General features: G+C 43.3%; 1 protein-coding gene across 1 annotated transcript; it reads left to right on the top strand.

Moving 5' to 3' along the window:
- The first annotated feature begins 3,944 nt into the window (after nt 1-3,944).
- On the top strand, nt 3,945-12,765 carry LOC106580049 (uncharacterized). Its single transcript, XM_014160614.3, has 23 exons — nt 3,945-4,085; nt 4,581-4,739; nt 4,887-5,102; nt 5,237-5,461; nt 5,918-6,130; nt 6,263-6,499; nt 6,766-6,981; nt 7,119-7,348; nt 7,665-7,794; nt 7,953-8,143; nt 8,241-8,427; nt 8,602-8,814; nt 8,923-9,109; nt 9,325-9,526; nt 9,662-9,826; nt 9,981-10,181; nt 10,447-10,987; nt 11,073-11,192; nt 11,351-11,458; nt 11,544-11,777; nt 12,011-12,374; nt 12,509-12,611; nt 12,694-12,765. The coding sequence occupies exons 1-23, from the start codon at nt 4,040-4,042 to the stop codon at nt 12,715-12,717; spliced, it is 4,512 nt and encodes a 1,503-aa protein (XP_014016089.1). The 5' UTR covers nt 3,945-4,039; the 3' UTR covers nt 12,718-12,765.
- Nucleotides 12,766-16,182: the final 3,417 nt, after the last annotated feature.

Here is a 16,182-nt window from a genome sequence, read left to right as displayed (position 1 = left end):
AACCTTTCTCATATTCCATAAAGACTAGAGGCGAGGAAAGAAATATTGCATGTAGCGGCATCCCCTAATTTGAAATGATGCACAATTGGTTACTCAAAGATAAGATTTCATGCGAAAAAAAAATCCAGGCAAAGGCTACTTTAGATAACAGGTTGATGAGACAACTTTATATGATGTTTCTGTTTGAAAGTAGCAACCGCGGCTTGTGTATCTCTCATTCCTCCGTTGAAATCATTGATCTAACACATCAGAGTGGCAGGTTTCAAAGCTCTTCCTAAATCAAATCAAATGGTATTGGTCGCATAGGTCTGCACATACCTCGACTAACCTGTACCCCCCACAGGTGCATCGGCGCTTATGTTTCTAACTCCAACAACGCACCATACCTAACAATACAAAACATTAATACACAAATCCCCAAAATAAAAGAAACAACTTAAGAAATATAAGAACAAGCAATGTCAGAGTCCGGATATAAAACATATATGTATATAATGGTGCGTATGGACAGTATATACATATGAAAGGAGTGTACAACAGTAGTTATATAGGATTTACAGATGAAGTGGGTAACAGTATGTAACATTATTAAAGTGACCAGTGTTCAATCACTATGTACATAGGGCAGCAGTCTCTAAGGTGCAGGGTAGAGTACCGTATGGTAGCCGGCTAGTAACAGTGACTAAGTTCAGGGCAGGATACTGGGCAGTGGGGCTAGTGGTGACTATTTAACAGTCTGATGGCCTGGACATAGAAGCTGTTTTTCAGTCTCTTAGTTCCAGCTTTGATGCACATGTACTGTCTCCGCCTACTATATGGTAGCGGGGTAAACAGGTTGTGACTTGGGTGGCTGAGGTCTTAGATGATCTTCTTGAACTTCCTGTGACACATGGGTACTGTAGACATCCTGGAGGGCAGGCAGTGTGCCTAGTGGTTTCTGGAGAAGTGGGTATACTCTAATTTTGACAAAACATTTCCAAACGGCCACCCGGTGAAGGAAAGGCACCCTGTGTGAAAATGTTATGAGAAACAGTGACACACTGAATGACCAAAAATGATCAATCCCATATTGGTCTTTCACAGTCAGGCCAACCCAAGCTGTACTGTGCAGGTAAGCTATTGGTAGGCCTACTATTGAACAGATAAATGAGGCTGTCAACTGACTCAGAAATTCACAGGTTTCTGATTAATTATTTTCCTGTTCTGTTGGTTTTCTTCCTTTCATTGTTTAGCTGGGAAAGGCATTATCCTATTCATATTAGTAACCATGATAGTTGTTGCATCTTTAATCTCACCTCTTTCTAATTTTCGAATGGATATTTTCATCTCTGTCCATGAAACCGCTCGCATGCGTGGTGCACATTTTAGAAAGGTGTTTTCCCGCAAATTACATTTTGGAACATTGGTGCGTAGGCCTACCACCTTGTGCTTGCACATTGCTGTGCCTAAAATGTGAAGAAATATTTTATCAACATTTTAAGCTAAACATTCTAGTCTGTTCCATCAGTTTGTCATCTTTTCTTTTGTTTGTAATGTATTTTTCATTACGTGTCAGACCGCAGTAAGACTAGCTGTCGGTTTTTGCGTCGGCTAATGAGTATCCTAATAAATTAAATCAAACCTTATTAATTGATACAGCATATACCTCCACTACACTACTTTGATATGCATCGTGGGGATTAAGATGTGAGTATATGCAATGCTCACTGAAAAATAAGTGGGTATACCTGCATATACCCTCCACTACACCACTGAGTGTGCCCCTGGTGGTGCGTTGGGCTGACCGCACCACCCTCTGGAGACGATACAGCCCGACAGGGCGCTCTCAGTTGTGCATTGTAGAAGTTCGTGAGGGTCTTCTTCGTCACACTGTCTGTGTGGATGGGCCATTTCAGGTTGTCCGTGCACACCGAGGAACTTGAATCTTTTCACCCTCTCCACTGCGACCCGTCGATGTGGATGGGGCGTACTCTCTGCTGGCTCCTGAAGTCCACGATCAGCTCCTTAGTTTTGTTGACGTTGAGGAAGAGGTTATTGTCCTGGCACCACTCCGCTAGGGTCTTATCCCTGTAGGCTGTCTGGTCATTGTTGGTAATCAGGCCTACCACTTGTTCGTCAAAAAACTTGATGATTGAGTTGAAGACGTGTGGCCACACAGTCATGGGTGAACAGGGAGTACAGGAGGGGGCTGAGCACGCTATTACAGTATCAAATCAAATGTATTTATAAAGCCCTTCTTACATCAACTGATATCTCAAAGTGCTATACAGAAACCCAGCCTAAAACCCCAAACAATGCAGATGTAGAAGCACAGTGGCTAGGAAAAACTCCCTAGAAATGCCAGAACCTAGGAAGAAACCAGGCTATTTACATTTTAGTCATTTAGCAGACACTCTTATCCAAAGCGACTTACAGTAGTGAATGCATACTTTTCTTTCTTCGTACTGGTCCCCCGTGGGAATCGAACCCACTACCCTGGCGTTGCAAACACCATGCTCTACCAACTGAGCCACACAGGACCATGAGGGGTGGCTATGAGGGGTGGCCAGTCCTCCTCTGGCTGCGCCGGGTGGAGATTATAACAGAACATGGCCAAGATGTTCAAATGTTCATAGATGACCAACAGGGTCAAATAACAATAATCACAGTGGTTGTCGAGGGTGCAACAGGTCAGCACCTCAGGAGTAAATGTCAGTTGGCTTTTTGTAACCGATCACATTCAGAGTATCTCTACCGCTCCTGCTGTCTCTAGAGAGTTGAAAACAGCAGGTCTGGGACAGGTAGCACGTCCGGTGAACAGGTCCAGGTTCCATAGCCGCAGGCAGAACAGTTGAAACTGGAGCAGCAGCACGGCCAGGTGGACTGGGGACAGAGCAAGGAGTCATCAGGCCAGGTAGTCCTGAGGCATGGTCCTATGACTCAGGTCCTCTGAGAGAGAGAGAGATAGAGAGAGAGAGAGAGAGAGAGAGAGAGAGAATACTTAAATTCACACAGGACACCGGATAAGACAGGAGAAATACTCCAGATATAACAGACTGACCCTAGCCCCCTGACACGAACGGATTCACCACCATGGTATCATCTTAATAGTCTAAGTGGCTTCCTTTCCTAATTTCCTTCCATTCATCTGCATGGATGTGGAAAACCGGGATGGGCAGAAGCAAAATTTAGAGAGCATCAAAACCATGATGAGTAAATTTAGACTGACTGACTGATCAACACATACTATTGAGTAGTTATTTAGGATGTAAGGTGATTTGTAGATCAGTCAGTCAGTCTCGACTAACCTTTAAAGTCAGCTGCAATGTCAAAAGAATCGCCTTTAAAGTAGTCAAGCCCTGGGTGTTCAATATTGCAGCCAACAGTGCAGGCAACTGCCGACTGACTGATCTACAAAGAACCTTGCATCATAACTAACTACTTATTATTATTTTCTAGATCAGTCAGTCACAATTTATCCATTATACATTAGTTTTGATCCTTTCGAACACTGCCAAAGAGAGGAAGCCAATGTAGACTACTGGGTCACAGGGAGAATCTCAATTGCATTTCCTTGACTCCTCCTCGCATTTCCTTGATTCGTCCTTGCGTTCTCTCTCCTCACCTCCTTCTCAAAACCCATTAGAAGGAGGTGAGGAGAGAGGATGCAAGGAATCAAGGAAATGCAATTGAGATTCTCCCAAACTCCACAAGTCGTCCTCAAAGGCCGTGTTCGAGAGGATCAAAACCTCAATGTATCATGGGTAAATTGTGAATGACTGACTGATCTACAAATAATAATGAGTTATTTATGATGCAAGGTAATTTGTAGATCAGTTAGTCGGAGGCCATTGTAATCGGACATTGAACAAAGACATTGTAATGTTGTTTTTTTAGTAGTAAAATAAAAACAATTGTCATCTGTCCATGTGAGATTACCCTCATAGAGCTCCTTCACCCTCACTGATTGGTTCAATGTTCAATTAGTATCACCTGGCATCGTTATAAAAATCCTTGACCTGAGCACTTGCATTACTTGGTCATCTTGCATTCATCAGGCATGGCTTTCTATCTGCTTCTGTGTATAGCAATTTTGGAAATCTCAGGTGAGTAATGGGGCATGCTTGTGGTTGACGGCTTTCACTAATCTGTTGAATTTGTGTTTAAGTGTTTTTGACGTTGGACTAAATCTGCCACCAGTAAGAATTTAGCTAGCTTCATAAAGTAGCCAATGTTGCTAATAATACATTTGGCTAACTACGTTATCAACACTGTTTGGAACTGTCAATAGATTTGTTGTCTTTGGTTGAGGTGAGAGGTCAGTACCCAACTTGGGTTTAAAAAAATTAATTAAAATCTGTTTCCCACTTGTAATTATGACTTAGTCATTCAAGTGAAACTTCCCAGTCGTAACTCTGAACTTTTGATAACTCCATAACAGCATGTGAATGCCCAATAGTTGTACCAAAAAACTGACTAGACCGCCCTATACAATCCATATTGTTAGTCACAGAAAAATGATTAACTTTAATTCCTTTGCGTGTCATTGTTCAGATATCTCATATTTAGAGAATTATTTGTTATTCCTTACTTCCAAATAGCTTTGAGTGCCGCTGTGCTGACTCCATTGAAATGCAACCTGGGCACTAAACCTTGCAAGACTGGATCTGAGTGTATTCTCTACAAGCATGTGTGTGACGGAGAAGTCGACTGTAGTGATGGCTCTGATGAGGAGGACTGCACTGTCACATGCACTGAAGGTTTCCATTGCTTTCACATTGCTTTCTAGAGTTAGATCAGTGATTTCCTCGGATGGACTTCAGGATCTTTAAATCAATAAAATCATCAGTTAAGTTACATCTCTGTCCCTCCAACATTTTGAAGTAGTGTTTAATCCATTCATTTAGGCCAGTTCCTGTGTGCCCATGGGAAGCAGTGCATTGACCAGGAGCAGGTGTGTGACGGGGTGGCCCAGTGTCAGGACCGTTCTGATGAGGTGGACTGCCTAAAGCACATGGAGGGCTGTGCCCACCACTGTGACAACACAACCCGCTGCCTCCCTGACACCTTTCTCTGTGATGGAGAGAAGGACTGCCTGGATGGCACTGATGAGGCAGGCTGTGGTAATGCCCCTGTCACTATTGCCTCTAAAGTTTTGATAAAACATGGTCCTTATTACATCTTTCAACTTATGTAAACACATGTCAATTTACTGCATCTTGTCCTTTGACACTAAAGTCAGTTTTAATCTCCCCAGATTCAGACTCTGATGGTCATAATCATGTTGAAGTTTCTGAAAATGAATTGCGGAACTACAAAGGGTTTACCACCATGTCTGCACCAGCACCCCTCAAGTGTCCTTTTGGCACTAAACCATGTCAGGATGAGACTGAGTGTGTTCTTTACAGCCATGTGTGTGATGGAGATGCAGATTGTCAAGATGGCTCAGATGAGGAAACATGTTCATTAGAATGTGAAAAGGGTAAGAATCAGCGTGTAGAAATGTGTATGACATTCTGAAAAGCATATTCCTCCCCCTGTTTTATATTGTTTAAGACAATACTGCTCTAGTGCAATGGTTCCCAACCAGGGCTACTAGGATCCCTGGGTTTTACATGGCCTATCCACAGGGGGTACTTCAAGACTAATGAGACCATAGGCCTACTAGTAAAATGCACATGAGGGGGTACTTCAGGCAGAGAAATTCAGTTGGTGGTACAGTAACCGCAGAAGGTGGGAACCAGAGCATCTTGTGTAATGCATGTTAACTGGAGCAGTGTTTTGAACTAGCTAGCATATTCGCATTCACTCAAATACCAATAGAACATGCACATAGTTGCGTAGACCACTGCATGTTCAGAGTTCCATCTTAGAAATATTCCTCACGGGTCACCATTTCATTGTTATTGATTGCTCTTAAACTGTACTGTATGTTCAGGCCAGTTTCAGTGTGCCCATGGGAAGAAGTGCGTTGACCAGAGGCAGGTGTGTGACGGGGTGGCCCAGTGTCAGGACCGCTCTGATGAGATGCACTGCCTGAAACCCATGGAAGTCTGTGCTCACCACTGTGACAAGTCCCGCTGCCTCCCTGACACCTTTCTCTGTGATGGAGAGAGGGACTGCCTGGACGGCACCGACGAGGCCAACTGTGGTAATGCCCCCCCCCACTGTCACTATAGCTTCTTGAGTTTTGCTTAAACAATGATCCTTTGTCTTTACACAAGTTGAGCTATAATTTATTGCCTCTTGTCCTTTGATACTAAAGTCAGTATTTCACCCTTAGATTCAGACTCCACTGATGCTCAGAAAAATCATCGCTATTTTGTTGCTGAAGATTATGACGGCAACAACGAAGGGAATGCCACCTCAATGTCGGTACCAGCACCCCTGAAGTGTACTTTTGGCACTAAACCATGCCAGAACAATATTGAGTGTGTGCTTTACAGCCATGTGTGTGATGGAGAGGCAGATTGTAAAGATGGCTCCGATGAGGAAGGGTGTTCATTAGAATGTGGAAGTGGTAAGAATCGGTCAACATAAAAAATAAACATGAATAGTAGCTTGACATTTTGAAAAGCATATTCCTCCACCTGCTTTTATTCTGTACATGACAGTACTGCTCTCTAGTGTAATACATGTTTACTGTAACCTTTAACTAGCAGGAATTCACTCAAACCCATTGAACATGTACACAAAGAACAGTTGCATGGTGTGCATATTTAGAGTTCCATCTTAGAAATATTCGTCACAGGTGACCTATTGATTGCTCTTAAACTGTATGTTCAGGCCAGTTTCAGTGTACCCATGGGAAGAAGTGCATTGACCTGAGGCAGGTGTGTGACGGGGTGGCCCAGTGTCAGGACCGCTCTGATGAGATGCACTGCCTGAAACCCATGGAGGGCTGTGCTCACCACTGTGACAACAAGACCCGCTGCCTCCCTGACACCTTCCTCTGTGATGGCGAGAGGGACTGCCTGGACGGCACTGACGAGGCCAACTGTGGTTAGTTTCATTTCCAAGGAACTGCTAAACTTAAGCAGAACTGGGGCCATGTTGAAACTGTCAAATCTTGTCCAAACTGCTTTATTTTAGAGGAAGTTCAATTTAAGAAATTGCTGATTGGTCCCCTTTACCCATAGCTGATGAGAGCTGCAGCAGTGGGGAGTTCCGTTGCACTAGTGGTCAGTGTGCCTCTATAAGCATGCGCTGCGACGGGCATCCTGACTGTTGGGACCACTCTGACGAGGAGAGCTGCACCAAGCCCCCCCAGTGCACCACCAACCGCCGCTGCCCACAAAGCCAGGAGTGTTTGCTGGAGGGGTGGGTCTGTGATGGGGAGCAGGACTGTAAAGATGGCTCTGATGAAAAGGTGGGAATATTTGGCCTGGGTGAAGTATGTTTCGCATGACAATTCATTAAGGAGTTGGCAAGTGGGCAGAAACTGACAGGCAGGATGGCTAATGTAAAAGATTTGTACGATGTAGAATTGAGTTCTTTAATGGGTTACAGCCTTATTTATTACTCTTGATTTAGGATAGCCTCAAGCCACCTGATCTCACAAGCTTGCATGGCTGTTCGCTATACGATAGCGCAGTGGTAATTACAAGGCTAGTAGCTAATGTGCTTTTACCTCATGGTGTAAATCAAAACTTGGGTATAATGCAGTATATTGAATTCTCTTTCAGGATTGCAAGATGGTCCAATTGAAGTGTGGGGAGTTCCAGTGGGCCTGTACATCAAAGAGTCAATGTGTTCCCAAAGCATGGAGATGTGATGGAACAAAGGACTGTGCTGACGAAAGTGATGAGGCAGGATGTGCGTAATTTGAGAAACTTATTTTAGCTATGTATGATTTGTTAATTACTGGATTGGTATGTTGAAACTGGATTTGTAATAGTAAATGAATAAGCCTTTTAATTATTCAGACATCAGTAAAAATGGACTAAGTTGTGTTTTTGTACATTTGTTAATAGGTGGTCAGGTGGAAACATGCCCCTCTCACCAGTTCCAGTGTGCTAGTATGTCGGAGTGCTTGGACACAGCCCTGGTGTGTAACTTGGTCAGAAACTGTGCTGATGGTTCTGATGAGGGTGGCGACTGCGAAACCAAGTGTCCAGACAAAGCCCTCTGTGTCCAAAACTGCTACAGCACGCCACAGGGAACAGTGAGTAATGGGGAAATGCTGTTGAGAGATTTGTTTTACTTATCTGCTTCTCATTGTGTTTGACCACCTCTACCGCTTCTGTTTCTCTCACATAAAGAGGTGTGGGTGTAAGGCTGGTTACCAGCTCGACAAGGATGCAGTGTCCTGTTTTGATATTGATGAGTGTGAAGGTGGTAGACAAGGTGTTTGCAGCCACTCATGCATAAACACTCAGGGCTCCTTCCACTGTCACTGCAACCCTGGTTACCTGCTGGAATCTGATGGCCGCCGCTGCAAGATCATGGGTAAAATATCAAGGCTTAGTGACAATCATGGAAATTCCCTCTGCTTGTTTTATTTTTTTAAATTGGGGATCAATGTGCAAGTCAGTGAACTGACTTTTGGAATGCAGGGTATGTTAGCTGAAGTACTCGTATACATCACACAGGTCTATACCAACCCACATTCTTTTCCCACAGGTGAGCCTTATCTTCTGGCCTCTGTGCAGACAGACCTGTTCCTTGTTGGGCTGAGAAGCAGTAGTCTGGATGTCCTGGTGTCGTCTGCTAAGAAATCCATTGTGTCTGTGGATTATGACTGGCGGGATCAGAGGGTGTTCTGGGTCAGCCTGGATTCAGAGAGCATAAAGTGGTCCTCTCTAGACCAAAAAAAACAAGGCACTCTTTTCAAAGGTTAGTATCATGGTTAAATTAAGCGTAACAATTGCGGCTGTAAATGGCACTGTGAAAACGGGTCAAAGTTATTTGTTCATTTATTGTTAAACATTTTGACCTCTACAGGTGTCAAATTTGACTGCATTGCTGTTGACTGGGTAGGGAGAAACCTGTACTGGATTGATGGCATTGGAGGTGGTCGGATTATTGCTATTGGATTAAACTCAACTATTACAAGCACTCTGGATTTCACTGTCATTCTTGACAAGGACTTTGAACAACCTCTTTCTCTGGCACTCCTGCCACAGAAGGGGCAAGTATATTTTGTAGTTGTGACTGATGAACAGCACCCAAATAAACATTCTAGTGCTTTTATATTTGTTTGGAGAAGGGTAATTTTGACTGAATTAATACATTCTGCTAAACAATCTTGGTGTCCTATTGTAGGCTCATGTTATTTAATGATTTGTTGTGTTTTCAGGATACCTTTTCAGTAATCAACAAACATTGATTTGGATTTAATTGCAGGCTCATGTTCTGGTCGGCAATTAGTAACGAGGCAAAAATTGAGCGGGCAGGAATGGATGGGTCTGAGAGAAGAGTGGTGGTCAGTCACAGCCTCAGCTGGCCAGGCAGTCTGGCTGTGGACCCAATAGGGGAGCGGCTCTACTGGACGGACAAGAAGCTTGGGTGCATTGGCTCAGCCACCCTGGATGGCGGGGACGTCAAGGTACTACAAATGGATGGGTGTTTGCATAGGACTAGATCAGACTTGTAGTGTAACGGTGCTTTAAATGAAATCCTACCTGTTGGATAACCTAAAAGCCATATTTCAATGTCCGCTCTGTTCCTTTCCCTCCTGAAGATTCTGCAGTTGACGGAGACCACCAACCCATTCTCAGTCACAGTTTTCAATGACCTGCTCTACTGGTCAGACACCAAGAGGGGAACTATTCAAGGGGCTGATAAAATCACTGGAAAGAACTGCAAAGTTCTACTCAAACGACCTGCACAACCCTTTGGACTCAAAGCAAGTATCTTTTCCCCTATTTCAATGTGTGAATTGGAAATATATTAATTTCACCTAAATAAGATGGCAATCTCATGGGTTTGCTGTAATTGCACGAAGAACATGTTCGTATTCAAATGTGTGCTTAATGATTTGTATGTATCTGGGGGTGCAGGTCATTCATCCACTGCTGCAAACAAGCACCGATAGTCCCTGTGAGAAACTTCGTTGCTCTCACCTGTGTGTGTTGGCCCCTGGCCCCAAAGGGGTCTGCAAGTGTCCCTCTGGTCTGCTCCTAGCGGATGATGGCCTCAACTGCTCCAACCTGGTCAACTCGGCCTTCCTCTTGGTGTTGTCTCCAACTGTTGTCACACAGGTAGGACTCTGCCCACTCAGGTTTACCCACTTCACTTGATACCGCACTATATTCAATGCTACATGTTAATGAATTAAAGTCCCTGTCCTCTCAAATGAAAAGCTCATAGGAATGCCTGGTAACATCACAACTCTCAGTAATAACCTGTACTTTGAGTCTGGAAGCCCGATTGGCTTTGCGTGCTACTTGTGTGCAGTAATTTAGGAGTAAGCAACAAACTTCTCCACCACCATGTACTTAGATGTATGTGTATATATGTCTCTAGATCTACCTGCAGACCATGCTCAGTGCTGTGGGCCTGAAGACCTGGCCTGAGCACCTCTCCCTACCTCTTGCCAATGTCAATGAGGCAGCCATGTTAGATTACACCCTACGAGACAAGATCCTGTACCTGGCTGACTCTGGCCAGTCTTCTGTAGGCCTCTTCAAGCTGAAGGAGACCAGCTTGGTGCCTCGTGGCCAGTTCCTGCAACTTAAAGGAGACACTGTCACAGCCCTGGCTCTAGACTGGATAACCCTCAATGTATACTGGAGTAGCACCAAACAGCCACGCCTGCAGGTCACCTCTTCCAATGGGGAACACACTGCTGTGTTAATTCCTGATATGGGAAGTCTGGAGTCCATAGCTCTTCACCCACTTAGTGGAAGACTCTGTTTTACCAACCTGGCCAAGCAGGGGGAAGGCGCTCATGTGGAGTGTGCTCACATGGACGGGGGGAAGCGAGCGCTGGTTTGGAAGGATGCTGTGCAGCCCACCTCCCTGACTTTCTCCAATGATGGCGGGGAGATTTACTGGGCTGACATCGGTGAGGAACCACTGTTATACAATACAAACCTTCCTTTTAAGTCAATCTATAGGTGGTGATGGAATACTTTTATTTTATGTTCCAGGTGCTGGGGTGATCGGCTCTGTCAGAGTTGATGGGTCTGGATACAATGAGTTTACAACTGGGGATGGCCTGACTGCATTTGCTCTCAGCAACGGCATGCTCCTCTGGGTGACAGACCGTGGTAATGTAGATTATTCTTTACACAGCTGCCAGTACTGAGTGCCACATATTACTGTAGCCAGATAGCTCTGATACATTAATCAAAGTAGAACTAAGGGTAATGGTTCTTTCACCATGGTTTTGCATTATCATTGCTGTTGAACATATCAAATGTTTCAGACATGACCCAAGTTTGGTATAGAGACAACCAACTGACCAAGACACTTTGGTTTGAGGTCAACACTGAAGTTGTCAGTTTGAAGGCCTACAGCAAGTCCAGCCAGATGGGTAAGAAAGGCCACAACATTTGCACACTACTCTATTTACTGAGACTTCTCACATTTTATTCTTCCTCATACACATCTATTTCTAGGCTTCAACTTCTGCTCAGATGGGAATGGAGACTGCAGTCACTTGTGTCTGGCTGTCCCTGGTGGTAGGACCTGTAGGTGTGCCCATGGCCATCAACCAGTCAATGCCACACACTGCACCCTAGACCAGCACTGCCCAGCTGGTAGTAGACCCTGTCTGGACGGGCACACATGCCTCCCCCTGGAGAAGTTCTGTGATGGGCATCCTGACTGCCTTGACACCTCGGATGAGAATTGTGAGATCTCTATTAGCAATGCCTGAAATTAACAATCTTAGCTGTAACTTGGCATTTCCCACACCTGGTCCTAGAGGATCCTTAGCACTACACACCTGAAGTGGTTAACACAAGCTTTGATTATTTAAGTTGTGTTAAGGCAAACAAATGTGCAGCTCTTGGGTTCCCTGGACCATGATTACTGTCATAACCTAACCTCAATTGAATACAAAACTAGTCTGATTCTCCATCAGGTGTCCATCTCAAAGGGCAGTCTGAAGTCCAGTCCAAAGCTCCAACCCTGCCTCCAAGCCCCAGCATTCCCATGTCTGCAGATCCTGGCACTACCACCTCTCTGGACAACAGTGGGCTGGTGAGAAACCTGGATGTCAAGCAGCAGTGTAGCGAGAAGCGCTGTAATGGGAATGGAGAGTGTGTGGAGACCAATGGGGGCACCTCCTGTGCCTGTGGTCTAGGCTACAGTGGCGACTCCTGCCAAGACCAGCTCACCAAGACCATGCAAGGCCCACTAATCTATGGGGCTGTTGGTCTCTGTGCTGGGATTGTAGTTATCAGTGTCCTCGTTGCCGTGATCAGGAGGAAGGCTGCAAACACAAGGTACGCCATCCAAACTGCTTGTATGGCTCCACCATTTAGTTGAACATATCAATCTACTAGGTTTCTTGTGTTTAGAATGCTTTCTAATGTGAGCTGTTTGTCAATAGATTGAACCTATTCTCTTCCATTCCTAGGCGAGCAGGCCCTGTGGTAAAGCAGACCAGTATGACTGACTTGGAGAAACATGGAGATTCTCCCTCTACACAACCTTCACCTGACGATACTAACTTTTCAGAGGTACAGTAGGCTGTTCTATATTTTATTTAAAATCAAATAAGCTTCAAGTTTGGCCTAACACAACTTTTGCTTTTTTTCACAGGAAGTGGTGTCATCTGTGGCGTAAATAATTAAACGGCATTTATGCCTTATCAATAAAGAATGTTGCAGTTTCTATGGGCTTGTTCTTTATACACAATTCTAATGATTTTGGTCCATGGGGATTACCTTTGAGTAGGTCTACACAAGTGAGATGTGGTTTCAGATTATAGACCTTTAGGCAATGAAATGAACTCATTTGGTTCTGACCACATGGTTAAATGACTTTGCCTTTGAACAGTATTCCAATTATAAAAGAGCTTTTATGATTCTGAAAAGTTACATGTAGTGGTAGGAAGTACTCCAATTGTCATACTTGAGTAAAAGTGAAGATGCCTTAATAGAAAGTTAGTCACCCAATAAAATGCTACTTGAGGAAGTGTTTGGCTATAAATGTACTTTATCAAATGGAATTGCACTTTATCAAATGTACATTTATTTCAAATAGCTTATTAAGCAAACCAGACAGCAATTTTATTCATAGCTAGCCAGGGGCACACAAACTCAGAATTAATTTACAAATTAAGCGTTTGTGTTTGCGTCCGCCAAATCGGCAGCAGTAGGGATGAAAGCGCAAGTCTAAGTGACTTGGCCCACTTTCCTGTCAATGTAACAAGGACTTTGGGTGTCAGGGAAAATGTATGATGTAAAAATTACATTGTCTCTAGGAATGTAGTGGGTATAAATAGTATGTTTTTACTTGAGTACTTTACACCACGGGTTGCTACATTTGATATGTAGCCCTTTACACATACATATACAAGCACCTAAATTGGAACGCTGTAGTGCTATGAATGACTTCAGGGCTCTGCGCTGTATTGGTCTTGACTGACAGCTGTTCTGAACTTGTGACAAGAAGCCCATCCCTCTTGCTAATTGGCAATATTTTATTTTCTGCATAAGGGTAAATTAAGAACTTAGAAGGTTTTTCTTTTTTAGGCCAAAATCTAGAATTCACATGACTAGGAATAAGATTCTAGTCAGACCTTAAATGGGTCTCAGGCTCATGGTATTTTTATGCATTCAAATTGCTATTGATAAAATGCAATTTGTCCATAACACCACCCCCTTGGGGAATTGTTAGAACTTTGACATCAGAACCACAACACCATAGGTCTGCAGATTTGGATGTACTGCCAAATTCTCAAACTGGAGGTGGCTTACGGTAAACATTCTAGTATCAGCATGCCAATTGCACACTCCCTCAACTTGAGACATCTGTGGCAAGGTGCACCTGTTCGATCAGGTGTAGCATAGCAAGAAGCTGTCAGGTGGGTGGTTATCTTGGCAAAGGAGAAAATGCTCAGTTATGTCAAATTTGTGAGCACAATTTGAAGCTTTTTGTGCATATGGACATTTCTGGGATGTTTTTATTTCAGTTCATGGAACATGTGACCCAACACTTCACGTTGCTTTTCACATGTTTCCACTGCCACTTAAAGATCACACCACCATGTCAAATGAACATTGTTGGCTTTTATAAATACTTTTGTGAATTTTCCATCCAGTTTGTGAGTAATGTGGTTATAGTTGTCAAAGTGCATTGAAATGAACTGTGCACACTTCGGAGTTGTGGCACCACAGACCGTAGTTAGTCCTCTCTCACACCGGTCATTTTTGGTCTGACGTACCTAACCCACATTTTCCAGGTATATTATTTTTACTGAATGGTTTGAGTTAACAAATGTAGAGAATGTGTTGTGCTTTTCATAGTTTAAGAAACATTTCAATTTTGCCCTATCCATAGAGGCCAATTCTCCTGAGTGTAAAGGGTTAAGCTAAATTGAAAGGGGCAAGGTAGTCATGATTTTCATACTAAAATTCTGAATGCACTTTAGTGTAAGAGCTGCTTAAAGACCCAGTGAAATTTCAGCTTGTTTGGCAGTGTGGGGTTTTTGGACCGCCAGTTGACATCACTAGGCAGTATCAGTTACTAGACCAATGACTTTCCTCAGCCAATAACAGCTGGTGTTCCGGTTACATATACCTCCAATTAGACCTCTGACAGTCTTAACTAATTCTGTTTGAAAAATGGCACTTTGCTAAGAAGCAATTTTGTTTTTTAGTTTGACCATTAAGTCACAGTAAGATACTCAATTGAAATAACAGCTGCATTGGACCTATTTTTTAAATGGGAGCTTGAAGGAGACATCCTAGTTTTGTTTAACCTTAAATCAGCTCTCCTGGATAAATGAACATTTGTATTTATTTGACGGCCAGACCAGTGACATTGCAATCACAGGAAAAGATATCACAACACAGCGGGACAGAAACACATGGCAACGTAACATTGGTAAAAACAGTCAGCAATAAATGATATCAGGTACAAAAGAAATGTAAAACATCCATAGGAATGCCCATAATTTGTGTTAGTGTCAGTGACCATGCATGACATTAGCTAGGGTCATAAGTACAGGTGTCCATGATTTAAAGGACTCAAAGGCTCTTTGCAAATGTAAAATCTCTAAAATAAGGTAGATGAGCTCAGTGCGAGGATCTTTTTTCAGAGGGACATAAGGAACTGCGACAATCTGTACAGAAATGTGGCTTTCTTCAATTTGTCTAGCCAACCCACCCACCAGGGTTCTCATCCATCGTACGGGTAGGAAGAAATAACTCCAGGAAAATTTAAAGGCCGAGTGGTGCTTCATTATAACTCAAGGTGTGATTGTCGCAACATACAGGAACCAGTTATTTTCTCCCGATCTGGAATACCTCACCATCAAATCCGACCCCAATACATTCCGAGAGTTTTTGTCCATTGTTACAGCTGTGCAAAGGTGGGACTGAGTCACAAGCAAGTCAAGTTGAGTCCCAAGTAGAACAGGTTGAGTCAAGTCGTGCATTCTAAGCGCAAGTTATCGACAAAAAAAATTAAAATGTAATGACTTGTTCAACTACAAGTGTCTGAGGCAACCAGACCGCTCTTTTCAATATTTTGTTTACAACACACTTTGATGTAAAATAGGGCATGAAATCAGAAGGAAAGGCAGGTTAATGTGCTTAGTGTACATTCTAAAAAGAAAAGGTTCCTCAGATTACAATGCCGGCAGAACCTCTTTTGGTGCTTCCAGGAACCTTTTCCCTGAGGAACCGTTAAAGTTCCCTCAAAGCACCTTTTTAGGGTGTTAAGGTTCCTGTAGGAATCTTTTTGTCCTTTGTAATCTATTATGAATTATAACAATAAAATACAAGTTACATTGATTGGCAAACTTAGCCAATTCATTTTATTGATTCATTCATACAAAATTTGTAGGTAATTTAACCCCTCATCAATTCCCAGAACACATTTCTGAATTAACAGCATAATACTTTTTACTGATGCTGCATACTCAATATTAAGAAGGAAATGACACCCATTGCCACTCCCAATCCCATGGAGATGTCCTCCGGCTTTTCAGTGAGTAGCTTCTATCCATCCAGGAAGAGCTGGATGTGGCTTTCATCTGAAAAGGGATTCCCCTCTATTGTTCTGGTAAGTGATAGGAATTTT

The sequence above is a fragment of the Salmo salar genome, chromosome 20 (genome assembly GCF_965601325.2).
Source record: "Salmo salar chromosome 20, fSalSal1, whole genome shotgun sequence".
NCBI lineage: Eukaryota > Metazoa > Chordata > Actinopteri > Salmoniformes > Salmonidae > Salmo > Salmo salar.
This window is presented reverse-complemented; position numbering and strand designations above follow the sequence as displayed.